Source organism: Catharus ustulatus, chromosome 9, assembly GCF_009819885.2.
Source record: "Catharus ustulatus isolate bCatUst1 chromosome 9, bCatUst1.pri.v2, whole genome shotgun sequence".
Lineage (NCBI taxonomy): Eukaryota > Metazoa > Chordata > Aves > Passeriformes > Turdidae > Catharus > Catharus ustulatus.
In genome coordinates, this window is record NC_046229.1 from 31299285 (window position 1) to 31315709 (window position 16425).

At 52.4% G+C, this 16425-nt stretch overlaps 1 protein-coding gene across 3 annotated transcripts in view; it reads right to left on the minus strand.

Moving 5' to 3' along the window:
- Nucleotides 1-16425, minus strand: part of CACNA1E (calcium voltage-gated channel subunit alpha1 E) — a 125497-nt gene that overhangs the window by 95025 nt on the left and 14047 nt on the right. For all 3 annotated transcript variants that reach the window (XM_033067814.2, XM_042779580.1, XM_033067816.2), the window contains exon 2: nt 8308-8746. In XM_033067814.2, the coding sequence (XP_032923705.1) occupies nt 8308-8720 (413 nt within the window). In that variant the 5' untranslated portion in view covers nt 8721-8746. The remainder of the gene's footprint in view (nt 1-8307; nt 8747-16425) is intronic.

Genomic DNA, 16425 nt, shown 5'->3' on the forward strand with positions numbered 1-16425 from the left:
CATCCTCCTCCATCTCAGACAGGTCCAGCTTTGGGCAAGGCACTTCCAGAGAGATCCACTTGAGAAGATCCAATGGGGAAAAATTAGGGATATTTGAGAATGGCACTGCCCAAAATACTGGGACTGAGCAGCGTGGATAAAGGGAGAGCAAAGAGATGAGAAAGGACAGGGTAGAGCCCCGGGGGGATATTCCTCTTCTTGCCACCAAGAGCCAGACACCAAGCTGCCAAACTTCACATGTGTGTGGGATCAAGCTCAGAAAAGACATCCCCAGAGCCATCCATAACCAACAGCAAAAAACTCACTTCTAGCCTGTCGAAGGACTGGAGAGGGATTTCTAAAAGCATTTTTTCAATTGCTGCACTACCCAAAGCAAGAGAAATCCCCCAACATCCTCATGACCCCTCTGGCACGGCAGGGTTAGCTCCAGCCAAAGCCAGCAGGAGATTTTCTTCTCCCTTAGACCTCCTCTTCATCCCTCCAAGAGGCAGGTCCATGCCTGAGGACCATCCAGTGCTTTCTCTAATCCTCTGCAAGGTTCAAGCTGGATAAAACACAGCCAAACACCCACTGCCAGGGGTGGGGTGACAGAGGAGTCTCCTTCCTGCTTTCAGGCTGCAAATTCCCCCTGCAATAAAAAGAAAGCTGGACCAGAAATCCACCAACTCCATCTCCAACCTAATGAAGCCAAACTCACAGGCTCAGCTTTCTCCAAAGCAACCTTGCTAGCAAACAGGGGTGGCTTTGACAAAACTCCATCGTCAGGACAAGCGCCAGGAGAAGACGGAGCTGTTGAAAATTTTTTTTCCAGGAGGTTTGAACTTGCACTGAGCAGCTGATGCTCAAGACAGCCAGAGAAGCCCCATCCCTGGCACACAGCCAGGAAGGAGATGCTGCTTCCTTCTCCCAAACCTGTGAAAGAGAAAAGGCCAAAGAGCAAAACCTCTCTCTGAGTGCTGGGAGGTGTGAAAAAACGTCCCCCTTGCTGCAGCGACAGGCGGGCGGCAGCTCAGCAGCCTCCGTGAAGGAAAACACCCTCAGCAGCCAAGGCTGAGCATGGCTCCCGAGATTCCTCAATGGGAAAAAACCCATTGAAGAATTTTTAGGCTTAATTCCACCCCAGAAAATGCACAGAAAAGGCAGTTAGAGTGTGTCAGGTACTGTCTCACGAGCTGTGGAGAGGTGGGGGGAAAAGCAACTCCTGTGATGACAAATAAAGGAGCTGGGATTTGCAGCAGAGCTCGTGGAGATGACACAGGTTTCACCACAGCATCACCCACCGTGGTGGTGTGCTCCAAGCTTGCAGGAAAGCTCCTTCCCACCAAACAAACTGGTTGGCATCATCCAGGGAAGGTGGGACAATGCCAGCTCTTTCAGGTGAGTTTTGGGAAGGACAGTGCCCCACTGACCTCCTTCCCCACGGCTGGCATAAGCACCAGAGCATTTGAAAGCTGCTTTAGTACAACCTCAGGGAGCTTCCTGAAGTTTTGCAGGATCATGGGATGGTTTGTGCTGTAAGGAACCTCAAAGATCATCTTGTTCCAACCCCCTGCCATGGGCAGGGACACCTTCCACCAGACCATGCTGCTCCAAGGCTGGCTTTGGACAACTTCAGGGATGGGACATCCACAACTGCTCTGAACAGCCTGTGCCAGGGCCTCACCACCCTCAGTGGAGAAAATGCCATTTTGGGAGGGTGCAGTCAGATATCCTCTATATTCTAAAATGGAAAATGTTGAGCTAAATGAACAATAAGTGATTGTCTGATCAAACTCGATACCTTCTGAGGTCCCTGAATTAGCCTATTACACTGTCATCCCTGAAATACAAACAGTGTGTGAGGGTGGGAGGGGCAAGGCAAGTACTACACCTAAGAAATTGAGAGTAGTAAATAGCATTAACCCTACAAACTGGAGAGGCTGGAAAGCACCTCTGTCACAAACACTTCCCAGAAGCAGCCAGCCTCCCATCAGAACCACACAGGGACAGCTGGGACTGCCTGGGAGAGGGGAAGTGGTTGAATTATTCCTGGGGAGAGAAAGGACAAGGATGCAAAGGAGCAGGAAATATCAGAAGTTTCAGTGCCGGCAGGCTGCACCGAATCCTGCTCCGCCAGTGCAGGGAGATGCTAAAAACCAGGGAGTGCTGAAGCAGAGGGCTGTGCTGCCATCCAGAGGGACTTCAGCAGCCTGGAGGAACAGCAGAGGAGCAGCACAGAGCTCACTCCACGGGAAACACCAAGCCCTGCACTTGGGGAAGAGCAAACCCAGCAGTGGCTGGGAAGGGGCTGGGCAGGGACAGCCCCAAAGGACCTGGTGGCCACCAGCACTGTGCTCTGGAAAAAAGTGGGCCAGCAGCCCCCTGGGTGTGTTAGCAAAGCCAGTGGGTTGGCAAGGTGGCCTGTCCCCTTAATTTAGCCCTGGGGACACATCCGGGGTGCTGTGCCCCCCAGGAGGGGGCATGGGCTACTGCAGCAACTTCAGCTGAGGTGACTGAAGAACAGGAGCTGGGATCAATGGATCACATCACAGGATGTGATCAATGCACAGAGCACCTGACAATGGGGGGAGAGGCACAGCTCCTCTCTGTAGTACCCAGAGACTGGACTAGAGGCAACAGGCACAAACTGCATTAAACTGTGCAGGAGAATCAGCTTTTCACTGTGAGGGGAGCTAAACATTTGAGTCAAGCTACCCAGAGAGGCTGTGGACTCTCCATGTTTGGAGATTTTCAAAACCCACCTGGCTATGCTACTGGGAGAAACTTGGAGGACTGTGGAGCCTGCCCTAGGTGACCCTGCTTGAGGTTCTCTACCTCACAATAATTCTGTTTCTGAGGCACAGCCAGCCCCAGGCTAAGGGGAAAGCTCTTTGCAAAGGCTGGTTCCTGGAAAGTACAGACCATGGTTTGAACACTGCTCCAAGATGTGCTAACAAAGCTTCCCAACCTGCAGGTGAGATTGCAGTGAGGGCAGCAGGAGCTGCCAGGATGCAGTGGCACAACCCAAGGCAGCAGCTACTGAGAGGAGGCATCTCCTGGGAACCACCCTGTCCTTCCATGGCCAGCTCCTACAGAGCTCCCTGGAGCCACTTCTGAGCCTGCACTGGCTCAGCCATGCAGGAAAGCTCGGACTGTTCCCGAGTGCCCACCCCTCTGGCAGCCCTTGGGAGGCTCTGCAGTCACTGGAATTAACTCAGGGAATTCCTGCAGGGTGTGCCAGAAACCCAGGCTTTGAGGAAATTCAGTGAAGGATGCTGCTATTTCCATGCTGTTGCCAGGATATTCAGCGGAACTCGAGTTCATGCCAGGTCAGAAAACAAACTCCACCCCAGGATGCAAACCTTGATCTGCACTGAAGGGAAGCAGGGAGAGCACAGGGAGGTTCAGGGCAGATTCCTTTTGGAGAGATGTTTTTCTGCTGCTCAAGGCAAGGTGCCATGACAAAAGCCATATTTCAGTGCACCCATTGCCAGGCTTAGCACATCCACAGTCCTTTTCACTGCCTGCATTGCTCCTCATGCAGGGTAAAACACGAGCAGGCAGAGCCACGATAACAAAGAGATGCTCATTAGGCTCAGAGAAGTTAATTGCTTTGCAAGGAGTTGTAGAAGACTTGGGGGCATGGAAGGATCTATAGGAAGGATCCTCCCAGGTACATAATTCCCAGCATCATCACCTGCCACCGAGATCTCAGGGCTTTGACTTGCAGAGCCCCCAGAGCTCCTGCCAGCTGCCTGAGCTGCCCCAAGCCTATTTCCCAGCCCTCCCAAAGCCCTGGGGTCATGGCAACAGACGTCTGAAGAGGAGCCCATGGTGGAGAAAGACAGACCCAGATGGTACTGGGGAATATGCTGGGAGGCAGTGATGGAGCTGGCACCAAAAGGGCCCTTTGTCTCATTCAGCACCAGTAAAAAAATTTAAAAAAAAAAAAAAAAATCAGCTTCATTTGTAATCTGGGATGCAGAGCTTGCACATAACCACACAGAGGCTGCCAAGTCGTAAAAAGAGATCTGTGAGCAGCACCCTGTGCGTTTGCAGCCTGTTCTGTTCTCTCCCTGCTTCCCATCCAACCGTGCCGAGCAGAGCTGCAGGAGCGCTCCAGCCCCAGAGGCTCCCCTCGGGTGAGCCAGACAGCAGCACAGAGCTCCCTGCACCAGGAGCTGGCAAGGCCTTCTCCTGGGAGCTCCCTAGGTTCCCAAGAAAAGGAGACCTTGCAAATTCACAGCACCAGAGACACGAATTAAGATGCTCCAAGGCAGGACATCACTTTTACTTTCATTATCCTTACATTACACTCAGACCCTCCACCCATCACTCAGGTGCTCAAATTGCAGCATCCCACCTTCACACTGTGTCACAAGCCTGCTGCTCAATCTCCTCCATTCCCTGCCCAACATCTGCCTGGAATCAGGCATTTCCATGCATCCTGGCCATAAATATCATCCCAAAATGAGGGCACAACTTGCATTCCCCGAATTGCAGAAGCTGAGCTTAACAAATTCCCATGCACATGTGGGTTTCGGCCACGCAAAGCAGGGTTGGGTCCTGTGTGATTCAAATTCAGCCTGAAGTTTTTCTGGGATGTGCTCCCTGTGTGGCTCTGCCTGTCCTTACCATCAGCTAAGGAAGCAGTTGCTCCTCCTGGAGAAGCCACAGGAGGTTCCCTGTTTGCTTATTTTGACAAGGAGTTTTTCTTTTAAGCTGTCTCTAAACTCGACATTATCCAAAGGATGCATCTGGAGCAAAGACAGCAGTGATTCAACCTTGGAGCTCTGCAGATCTCTCCAGATACCTCTATCCCTGACCCCAACATGTGGATGGAGGACAGGGCAGCAAGATAGGACTCTGGAAAAACAGGATTTAGTGTCTGCCCTGGGCAGAAGTCCCTCAGACAAGAGCAAGGTGGGCTGGCACATTCATTTTTCACCATAAAGTTAATCCTCCCCAAAGCCACTGGCACAAGCACTTTGTGTTTCTGTTTTCTGCCTCAGTTTCCTCTTGGAAAAAAAACAAACAAACAAACAAAAAAAAACAGGGAAAAGATCCTTTCACCCTTCTTATTCTACTTGTGGAGTTGTTTCACTGGCAAAAGGCAGCAGAGGTGGAGGTTTAGTGAGGGTCAGACCTGCCAGAACTGGTGAGCACAAAAAAAGCCTTTCTTCAGTACCCTCAGAGCAAACCAGATGGAGAGTAGCTAAACAACATCTGGCTGCACACCAGGAATGCCACATCTGCAAAGACAGGGCTGTTCCAGGGGAACAGAGGGCTCAGGCAGCAGAACAGAGGCATATGCAGCATCTTTCGCTGTGCCCACCACCCTGCAGACCACTCAGCCACAGTCCACATCTACTCAGACATTTTCCATGGTCCCCATGTCCTATTTAATGCCCACCACAGGGCTGGAGCTATGGGAGAATAACCCCCCCTCATTGCTAACCAGAGTCAGACTGCCCCAGTGAAAGCCCTCAGGGTGATCCAAGGCATGTGAGATGAGCCCTTCTGAAAATGAAATCACAGGGAAATTGCATTATTACTAATAAAATTACACATAAGGAAATTAATTTGGTTTTTCTCCCATCTGTGCTACTGGGGTTACTAGTTCTGCACACCTACCTGTGCCTCACCAAAGCTTTTCAGAGAACACTGATGGTTTGTTCCAGGACAGAATGGTTTGGATTGGAAGGGACCCTAAAGATCATCTTGTTTCAGCCTCCCTGCCATGGGCAGGGCCCCTTTCCACTTGACCAGGTTACTCCAAGCCCCATCCAACCTGGCCTTGAATGGTTCCAGGGATGTGACAGCCATAGCTTCTCTGGGCAACCTGTCCCCGTCCTCACAGTCAAGAATTCTTAACCTTAAACCCACTCACTTTCAGTTTAAAGCCATTCTCCCCCATCCTGCCACTGCATGCCCTTATCAAAAGTCCCTCTTCTCCTGATGTTTGAGTCTGATGTTAAAGCAGGAAGCTCTGGCACGTGGGTTTTGCAGGTTGATGGGGTATCAAGGCGCAGAAGTCTAGGAAAGGAGCAGATCAAGCCCCTTGGTGCTCCCCAGCTTCCCAGAAGGGGCCTGACAGAGGCAGGGAGTGGGGCTCTCTGGTCCTCAGTGGGACATGTGGTCTGCAAAGCCCAAGGGCCAGAGCCCATTGTCCTCCCCAGCATCAGAGGCTTCCCAGAAAACCACCGCAAAGCGGGATGAAGTGACAAACCAAATCACCCAGGAGCTGGGAAATGCAAAGACAGGACCCTTCCAGCCTGGGGAAACATCCTGCTAAACCACACTGGGATGGCAGCACTGCATTAAAGACAGAAATATCGGGCTTTGAGCAGCTGCTGGATGGAGCTGAGGGCAGCTGGGGGGACACATCCCACCACCAGGAGCAGGAAGGGCGCCAGCTTCACCTCCCTGCCACCAAGCAGAGCTGTGGAGCTGCAGGCATCAATTAGCGCTCCTCCAGCCGACAATTAACGAGGCCACCCCTCTGCTTCCTGCCCCGCCATGATTTATTCATCTGGCATCCCCAGTGGGCTGCCAGAGATAACGAGGCACCGAGCGCCTGCCGAGCCCATATGGCAACTCATTTCCCCTGCAAAGCTGCCTGAGTCGCTGGCCAGGAGGTTCCCTGGGCACAGAGGGACGAGCACAGAGCTGAGAGGGCCAGGGGGAGCCTGCCCCAGCCATGGGCTGCTCTCCAAAAAAAGCAGGAGCAGCCTCAGCGTCATCTCGAGTTTTATCATGGAAACCAACCCAAAGAAACCCTACCAGCCTCACACGAGCAGAGAGCTGACCTAGATCTTGCCAAAGCAACGTGCCACATCTAATTAATACAGGGGCCCCCCTCTCCTTCGGGTGTTCTATTAAACATTATTCCCCAAATCAATTCTGCAGGCAGGGAACTGCTCCAGACCAGTGATAGCAGGGTAGGATGTGCTGCAACACTTATCCCAGAAAATCTTGCTGCTTGCTGAGCAGACACAGGGAGGGGAAGCTTGTAATTTAAATGTGGGACTGAAACACATAGCAAGTGTTGGGTGAGAGAGACTGATCCAGGACTTGGAGCTGGGCTTTTCTCACAGCACCAAATTATGAGAATGAGTTAATTAAAGAAAAATAATAAATAAAACCGGTGGGTTCTAGCTCTGTCAAACACTTGTGTTTTCTCATGTTTGATAATGTCTCAGTTTGCTCTGATTCAGGAAGACTTGGACACTTTTTAGAATTAAATACAAATAAAGGAATCAATGAGGTTGGAAAAGACCTCTAAGATCAAGTCCAACCATTAGCTCAGCACTGCCAACTCCCATAAAAAATGTCCCCAACCACCATACCTACAGATAATCCCCTCACAGCTGGGTCAAGCCACAGCAAAAGCAGAAAGTCAACAGCCCCAAATGCGTCTAAATACCCAGATACAGTCAAGGGACACTGCCTTAAGGACTTCCAAACCAGGGAGCTTCCAACTTTCCTCTCCATGCACTCTCCCCTATCACCCCACAATTTGGGGACACACCATTCCCACAAGATGCCACCCTCCAGCTCAGAGCCATGCAGCCCAACTCAGCACTGCCAGGGGATGGAGCACAGCCAGCCCTGGCCGCTCCACAGGGAGCCAACAGGACACCCCCAGTCCCTCCTGCGGGGAATAAATTCCCAGACAAAAGTTTCTCTCTGCAAGATGTCCACCCAATTGTTGTTTGTGTTGATGTGAGTCTACCCAATTGACCATAATTGTTGTTTTCGCTGACTATTTGTTGTTAATGTTTTATGTCTTTGTAAATTGTTAATGCTCCTAGCTGTTTGTCCCTTCCCTGTCCCAGTACCCACACCTACCTCTGCTACTCCCTCTAAAATGGAGTGTGACAGCTCATGGAACAACATTCAGTGGTAAAAACCCCCAAAAACAACGAGCCAGATAGACATCTAAGACTGAAAAATGGTACTCCCAGGTTGAGAAAACAGTGGAGAAGATGAAATCACCAACCAGAGCTTTTTCGCCTTGTCACCATGAGCAGCACTCAGCTGGTATGACACCCCTAGGCCAAGAGCAGCAATGTTTTCCTAGGGACTCTCACGAGGATGGAAGCCCCAGCTCTGTTGTCTGGGAATGCTGAATTCCTTCTCCTTGGTGTCATCCAGTGGGAACAGTGGTGCTGTGCGCGACCTCTTGGTTTCCCCACCCAGAGCTGCCCTTCAATAAAGGCCTTACAAAGGAGCAGGTCTCCTGGCATTCCTTTCACCTCCCCCAGCCCCACAGAGGACAGGGAAGGCTCCCGCTCCCACCTGGCCTGGGGGCTCTCCGGTACTTACTCCCACTCCTTCCTCCGCGCCTGGGGCGTGCTCTGCATCTTGTGCGCCTGGTGTGCCTTGATGATGTCCCTCTGCTCGATGAGGCCGCCTCGCCGCCGCTTGATCACGTCGGGGCTCACGGCCACCAGCTGGCCCAGCCCCAGCTCCACGGCGCTGCCCGCGTCCGCGTCGCCATCCCGGGAGCGGGAATCGTAGAGCGCATCGAAGGAGGCGGCGCGGGACACCAGGGCCTGGGCCAGGCTCTCGGGCTCCAGCAGGTTGCAGGACTGGGTGCTCTGCATGAGGCCCAGGCGGTGCTGGCGCCACGTCTCCTCCTCGGGCAGGGCCAGGATGCAGCGGGAGGAGGCGGCGTCCAGCTCAGCCCCCCTCCCCGGCACCGGGGTGCCCATGGAGCACGTCCCGAATCCCAGCATGGCGGCTGCTGCTGTGGCTCATCACTCTGCAAGGGGACAAGACACAGGGAGGCTCAGGGGTTTGCTCTGTTTGCCCCATGACTCCCTCCTTTCCTCCCACATCAACCAAAAGTCCTGTTTCTCCTCAGTTTGTTGAGCTGTTCACTCTCATAGATCACACATCACTGGATCCCCAAAGTTAGGGCAAGGTGCAGCACCTCCTGCCTCCCTCATCCTTCCCAATATGAACCCCTTGAACCTGCAGCCAGCCCTCCCTGGAGCAGCACAGCTTGATGAGATGGGAAAAGATTTGGGACATCTGGATCAAACCACCCCAGGCTCCTTCCATTTGGTTGTTCCCTATGGGAAACCCCTGGCTGGAGCATCCAGATCCTCCTCCAGCCCCACCCTCAAGGGACAGCCAGGCAGCCCCAGAGACAGGCAGCACATCAGGAGAGGGATGGGGAAATACCAGCGTGGGTTTGAGCTGGGAGCTGCACATGGGAGTCAAAGGCATGGGAACAGTGCCAGGAACACCACACCGAGCAAAGTAGGCGGTGCTCTACAGACAGGACATGCTCGTGTCCAAGACTACACCCAAAGCCATAGTGAAATGCTTTATTTTTGTGTTGGAAAAGCTCTGTTCAACATGTTTCTGCTGCAGGAAAGGTTTTGATTTCCCAGAAACTCCCCATCCAGTGTTTGCCCACGATGAAGGTGAAAAAGGGGATGAGAGAAAGCAGAAGGCAGCCAAGGCCATTACTCCCTTCCTTACTCCACCCCTAATGCAGGAGAAAGCAACCCAGCAAGGAAAAGGAGCTAAATCCCCCAGTCATGCAGCAAACTGAGCACATCATCATCTGAACCCCTTCCCAGGGCATCGTTTGGAGACACCTCCAGAACAAACAGGAAGGTGAGAAGAGAGGATGGGATAAAGGCTGGGGAACACCACACCAGAAGCAAAAATAAATTTAATATGGGGGTGGGGGGGAGGAAATAACAACATGGAGCATGGCCTCCATCCCAGTCAAAACAAGCCTGACATTCCTCATGAGGGGAATGGATGGAGGGCCCTGGGGAACATATTTCCTTCAGGTCCATGGTGCTGCCCTGTAAATAGAAGTCACTCAAATTAACCCTCAAATTTAAACCAGTCCAGCTCAGGGGATACTCAGCCCTTGGCAAGCTCTCCAGAAAGAAAAAGGCAACTGCCAGCAAGAGCCTCAGCAAATTAATTAGCACATTGATAAGACAAGTTTGGCTGCTCCCACTGAGAGCTATAAACAGATCCTTCACTCCACTACTTTGCTTACCCATGCGACTTTTTTTAGGAGCATTAATTACTTCTTCAAGTCAGTTCTGGACACCTTCATCATATCTAATTTTCACCAACTTCTGCTTTTCCTTTTCATATTGCTCTGCTCATTTTCAACCCCCCCCCCCGCCCTTAAAGTTTAACTCCAGGTTTCCTTGGGTTTGGGGGGCTTTTTGTTGTTCTGGTTTTCTTTTTCCTGTGGTTGGTGAGCTTTTTGGTTTGGTTTTTTGTTTGGCTATGTTTTGTTTAGCTTCTGTTTGTCTCATCTTTTTATATTTTTTTAAACAGCCATTAGCCCTGTTCCTTTCCTAAGCACTTCCTTGGCAAGTACAGGAGGATTTCATGCACACCCAGCATGAACACTCCAGGTTTCAGCCATGCCTAGGGACAATTAGCCAAGAGCAAATGAGGATAAATCCCAAGGGGAGGTCCAGCATCCACACAGACGCTGGCTCTGCTGATGCCCCCCAGTGCATCTCCCACTCCAGTTGACTCCCAGGCTTGGGAGCAAGTGGAAAAGCTCAGGCAGAGCCCTCAAACAAAACAGAGAGAAAGTTTGCGGAAATTAACAGAAATAATTAGCTCTGCCTCCGCCCAAGCAAACAGGGCTCACGCTGCCAGCAGAACAAGCCACGTTCCCTCTGGAGAAGTGACAAGGAGAGAAGGGAGGATGCCAGAACATTTTGTTAAGGAAAGCTGACGAGGTTTCACACTAACGAGGGTGCTCGAGGGATACCACATGGCAGGTACAGAGCATCTGGCACCAGGGCATCTGCCCCTCTTCTGGCCTTTGGACCCCTCCTCACACACTGAAAACAAACACTTTATTTTTACCCCAAACCGGAATTAATGGGGAAAAACACCACATTGGCTCATGCAATTTGGCTTCTGCTGTTTAAATGCCAGCCCTGCCTCTGTTGGTGGGAAAAGGCATGGCCAGAGCCAGGACCGTGGAGCCATCCAGCAGCCCTGCCTCAAGCCTGGATTTTCTTAGTAACACAGAACTTGTCTCTCTGTGTGTCACAAAATGGCCTGGGTTGGAAAAAGTCTTTAAATTCATCTTGTTCCAACTCCCCTGACAAAGGCAGGGATACCTTCCACTATCCCAGGCTGCTCCAAGCCCTGTCCAACCTGGCCTTGGACACTCCCAGGGATGGGACAGCCACAGCTTCTCTGGGCAGCCTGTGCCAGGGCCTCACTACCTTCATAGGGCATAATGTTTTCCTAATATCTAACCTAAACCTACTCTGCCAGTGTGAAGCCACTCCCCTTTGTCCTGACACCCCAGGCCCTCATAAATAGCTCCTCTCCATTTTTCTTGTAGGTTCCCTTCAGGTTTCAGTGCCTCTGAGCCTTTCCAGCTGCAAGCCAGCCCTTTCCTGGGAATAAACACAGGTTGCCAAACAGCTCTCTGTTAATAGCTGGCCAGAAGATGACTTCACACCTCCACTAATGACAATCAGGGTTAAAAATAGCAAAAAAAAACCCAGAATATCCACCTGTATTGACCCCCCATAGTCCCACACGTGGTTTCCCACAGGTGATCCTGCTGATGCTCACTGTCTGTACCTCTGGTGGTGTGACTGGGATGCAGCAGGGACATGGGACAGCCCCTGCCAACCCTGGAACATCCCAGGAATAGGGATGTCACTGCCAGCAATGGGACATTGGTCTGTATTTGATACCTGAGACCAAGGAACTGCTGCACTATGACACAGAGCAGGCTCTCAGTACATTAAAATGAAGCCTCTAGAAGCTCTCACCGCTCCAACTTCATTCTAAACGCAGTAAAAGTCAGGAAATTCACTGTTTGCTCCTGCTGTGGAGAAATCATCTGGATAAAACCACGGCCACAGGGCACTGAGAGCAGCCAAACCGAATTAGAGAGGGCATATTCAGCTACAAATACATTGGCACTTGTGCTTTGACCCGCACAGGGGCTGGGAGCAGCGTGGCGCTCCCTGCTCAGCCCAGGTCACGGTTGAGGACACGGGTCACCCAGCTGTGTTGGCACAGCTGGAGGTCACACCATCTGGGTCACATCTCTGTGATCCCCATCGCAGCTGGGCATCTCTTCCTTCCTCTCCCACGTGGAATTTACACAGCCAAACAGGGGCAGAACGGCGAGCAGTCCTGACCCCTTGGTCTGTACATCAGCGTGGGCTGAAATGGGACACAAGGGCAGCATGCCCACCCCACAAACCACTGAGAAAAGGCATTTCAAGCAGCAGAGCACAAGTGATGGAAGAAGAAATACACACACATCCTCTCTACAGCATTCCCAAGAGACCCAACTCTGTTATCTGAACCCCAGGCAGGGAACACAGCCCCAGCAGGCAGGAGACCCTGAGATCTCACACCGTGCTTCATTTTTCCCCCCTCAGGCAGCTGATTAACTAATAAAGAGCTGCAGGGAGGAGCAGGTTCCCAGCAGCAGCGCTGCCCTCCGAAGAGGAAATTCCTTTTAGGGGTTTTCTGCGCGTGTGTTTGTGTTACAATGGCAGCAATCAAGCCTTTAGCCGAGTAACGATGTATTACCATAATAACTACATTCAGCTCTTAAAGCACTGGGTGAGCTCTTTGCTTCCATTATCTGAACAACTTTTACCAAAACCCCCGGAGTTAAAGCAAAAGGTTTAATGCTGTGCCGGTGCACAGGGCTGATGCTCCCCAGGCAGCTCTGCAATGCTGAGCTCTAACACTGCCACAAGCCCGGGAGAGCAGGGCAGCAGAGATCCCTTCCCAGAGAGGGCAGCACGGACAAACCCTGCCTGTGGTGTATTCCACAGGCAACAAAGCTGCTGGAGCCCTCCAAGCGTGGTTCAGCAGCCTTCCCTGGGGATTTGGAGGATGATTGTGGCAGCAGCATGAGAGCAAGAAGCTGTTAAATATATATACAGATGAAAAACATATACGATGCTATTGATACATATACAAAAGCACATCCAGGATGCTGCTCCCAAGCACCTTGGGCACACCCCGAGTCAGGCAAGGATTCTCCACTTTACCAGCCCACAGGAGATGTCTCCTCCCCAGCTTGGCTGGTCTCCCATGCTGGGATATTTTGGCCTGGTTCCACCCTTCCCAAGGCACAGGGATGCTCCAAATCCAGCCCCTGCCACCCCTTCCCTCTGATTCGCTGACCTGCTTCTCCCCAGCTCAGGGGGCCACTTGGCTTCCAGGACAATCAAGAGCCTTTCTCCAGTGAGCCATGCTTGCCCTGAGCTGCTAGTTACCAGTCCCTGCTCCAAGGGGGAAGGGGAGCTCAGCAGCATGGAAAAGCAAAGCACCAAACCTCCGAGCGCTCAGAAGAATTTCAGCGTGGGGCCCTTCCAAACAGAGACAGATGGGCTGTGAGAGAGGCTGATTCATCCTCGTGGCCTTTTCCTCTCCTGCCACGTGCACTTCCCCTCGCAGTGACATGGATGCTGGGGTGGGTAAGCCCTGCCTGGGTCAGCTCTGGGCCCCCCAGGTGCTCCAGCCCATCTGGGGCTGTGCAGCACCCTGGCTGTGGGAGCCAGCTGGTGGGTGGGTTAATTTTAGTCGAGTCATTTGATACTGGGTGAAAGTTTGTGGGATTAAACCCCCCTCCCAAAGCCCCCAGCATTGGCAGATTTGCAGAGGCTCTGCTGGGAAAGAGCTATTCCCAGCATCCTTGGGACCCAGTGAGAGCTAGGGCTGCATTCCAGGCTTGGGAGCTTGGTATGCCACTAGCAGAGGGACTTAAACAAGGTGGGAAGGAAAGAAAGAAAGATGTTTACAGGCAAAGGCTCCTTGCACAGATTTAGTCCTACACACAGCAAAAGGTGTAGATTAAAGGGTCAGGATAAATGTAGCAAAATGGGAGAGTCAGGAAAGGTAGCATCACATGTGCCAGTGTGTGTCGAGAGCAGAGGGACATAGCGGAATCAAAAAAAGGCCACTTGGCTCAAAAAACATCATTTTCTCATCATCCACTCATATATTACACACTAATTTTTGGGCTGTCTTGGTACCAAAACAGCACAACAAAGACCCTTGGAACACCTGCAAAGATCAGATGAAGGGAAGAGCAGAGCTCAGAACACCCAGGAGCTGCTTCAGGTCGGGAGAAGCAGTAGCAGCAGACATCAGACATCCTTTTGTCTGGCAAACAGCTTTTGTTCTGCCAGGACAGGGTTATCGCAGCTGGAGCAATGCTCCAGCAGCAGACTCCATTCCTTGGGGCTCAGCACCACTTCTGCTTCCCAGGAAAAGCTAAGCCCAGATGGAGCCCCCAGGAGATACAGGGGCTCACCTCGGGTAGCACAGCCCGAGCACAGGAGCCCTCCTACATTGCACCACTCCCAGCGGGATCAGCTTCAGGAACACCAAAACATGAAATCATCTCGTCTCTCCTTTAAGAGCAACTGTTAAACAACACCACCAACTATTTATATAAATGTATGTGAAAGAACTCAGCACTTCTCCAGCACAGAGAGCCAGGAGAGACAGAGACAGCAGGACCCTGAACCCAGGACTGCTGCAAGCAGCAATCCCCAGCTCTGAGGATGCTTCCAGAGCATGGGCAGGCACATCCCTGCTGGATGAAATGAGGCTGTCGGGCCTGGCACTGGGACAGAACCAGGCACAGTGATTGGGAACACCCATCCCAACAACCCAAACTTCTTGCAGCACCACCTTTGAGACAGTCTCATTTCAACCCTTCTCCCTGCAGGGCAGGCAGGGCTCTGCAGCTCAAGGCAAGACACCCCTCATCACACACCCACCACACTTACACCCTGCCACCCCCAACTCCAGCATCCCAAATCCCCAGGAGAGCGGAGCAAAGGTGCACAGACAGACCTGGGGGGGCGTGTGCCATCCGCCGTGGGCAGGACTGGGGAAGAAGGGACGATGCCTGACACAGCTCAGCGTTCCCCTTCCACGTACAAGCTCTTCCACCCAGCAGGAGAGAGGGATTGCTCCAGTGGGAGCAGCTCTGCAAACAGCAGGGACCAAGCCTGGCAACAGGAATAATCCAGGGTGGGAAGCCAGAGGGATCCGTGCTCCTGCAGTGTCCAGAGCCCAGCTGAGCACAGCCAGGGAGCGCGCCCTTAGGAGTTTGCTTTCCAAAGAAGGGCACAGCCAGGACTCCTTAAGATAATTTCCAGGCCACCCTCCAGGAATTAGCTCTGCTCCTGCATAAGAGTACAGGCTGTCACCCCTGTGGAACTGTGCTGCCCTTCTCCCTCTACTCCCACCATGAGGAGATTCTCCTTGGAAAGGCAGAGCAGCCCTCCTGGGCTCGCTGTAGTGCCCCAACACATGGCACACAGCCGAGGTCAAGCACAGGCATGGAAACAGCCCCAGGCTCATGGGACTGTGCCCTTGCCCAGCCACACACACAGGGAGAGTGGCATCTCCACAGCCCAGGCCACCATTTCCTGGATATTTGGTGATCCAAGAGCCAGTGCATGCAGTGGACAGAGCCCCACCACCCCAAGGACAGCATAAATCTGCATTTATTTTTTAGTGCACAGCAGCAGCACTGGCTCTGCACATCACACCTCGGCTGCTCTCACACCCAAGGAATGGGAATATGGGAAGCAGCACTGCCAAGCCTGCTAATTCAGCCTGAGCTGGCACATTCCAAAGGGGACAAGAGAGCTCAGCATCAGTCCCCATGTCCCCAAGCCCTAAAGCAGCTGAAGAATTGCCAAGATATGGAGAGCAGCAGGAGCTGCTTGCACGAGCCAGGGTGTGTTGGAAGTTGCTGTGCAACAGAGAGAGAAAATGCTTTTAAAAATAAATAGAGCAGCCTCTGGGAAGCACTGCTGGCAGAAGGCAGCCAGCCCTGGCTCCTCACTGAGGAGCACCTGGGAGGAGGCAGCCTGCAGGAAGGAGCTGAGAGCAGGGCATTGCTGCTGTTGCTGAGGGACATCAGGTCAGCTTGAAACCACAGACGTAAAGAGGATTTGATGCAGATAGAGAAGGGAAAATGGGGAGCCATGAGTGAAGCATTCAGTTCTCCTGTGCACTGCCCTGGGAAAAGTTTGTTCACCCATGTCAACATAGGTGGTCCCAGGATCCCAGAATGATTTGGCTTGGAAGAGACCTTAGAGCCCATCTAGTTCAAACTACCCTGCAATGGGAAGAAGAGCTTTTTCCAAACACCCTATCTAACCCCATCCTCTGTCAATGCAAAGCCTTTCCCACTTCTCCTATTATTTTGTGCTCTTAAAAGTCCCTCTCTGGATCTCTTGTAGCCTCTTTTAGCACTGGAAGGGGATCTAAGGTCTCCCCAGAGCCTTCCCTTCTCCAGGCTGAACAACCCTGGCACTCTCAGGCAGCTCTCACAGGAGAGGTGATTTTAAGACCCTGGGCTCCCCACAGAGTTGTCCCTGCTGCATCCCGGGCATCTCCAGCACTTATTCCAGTCCTGGCTTCATG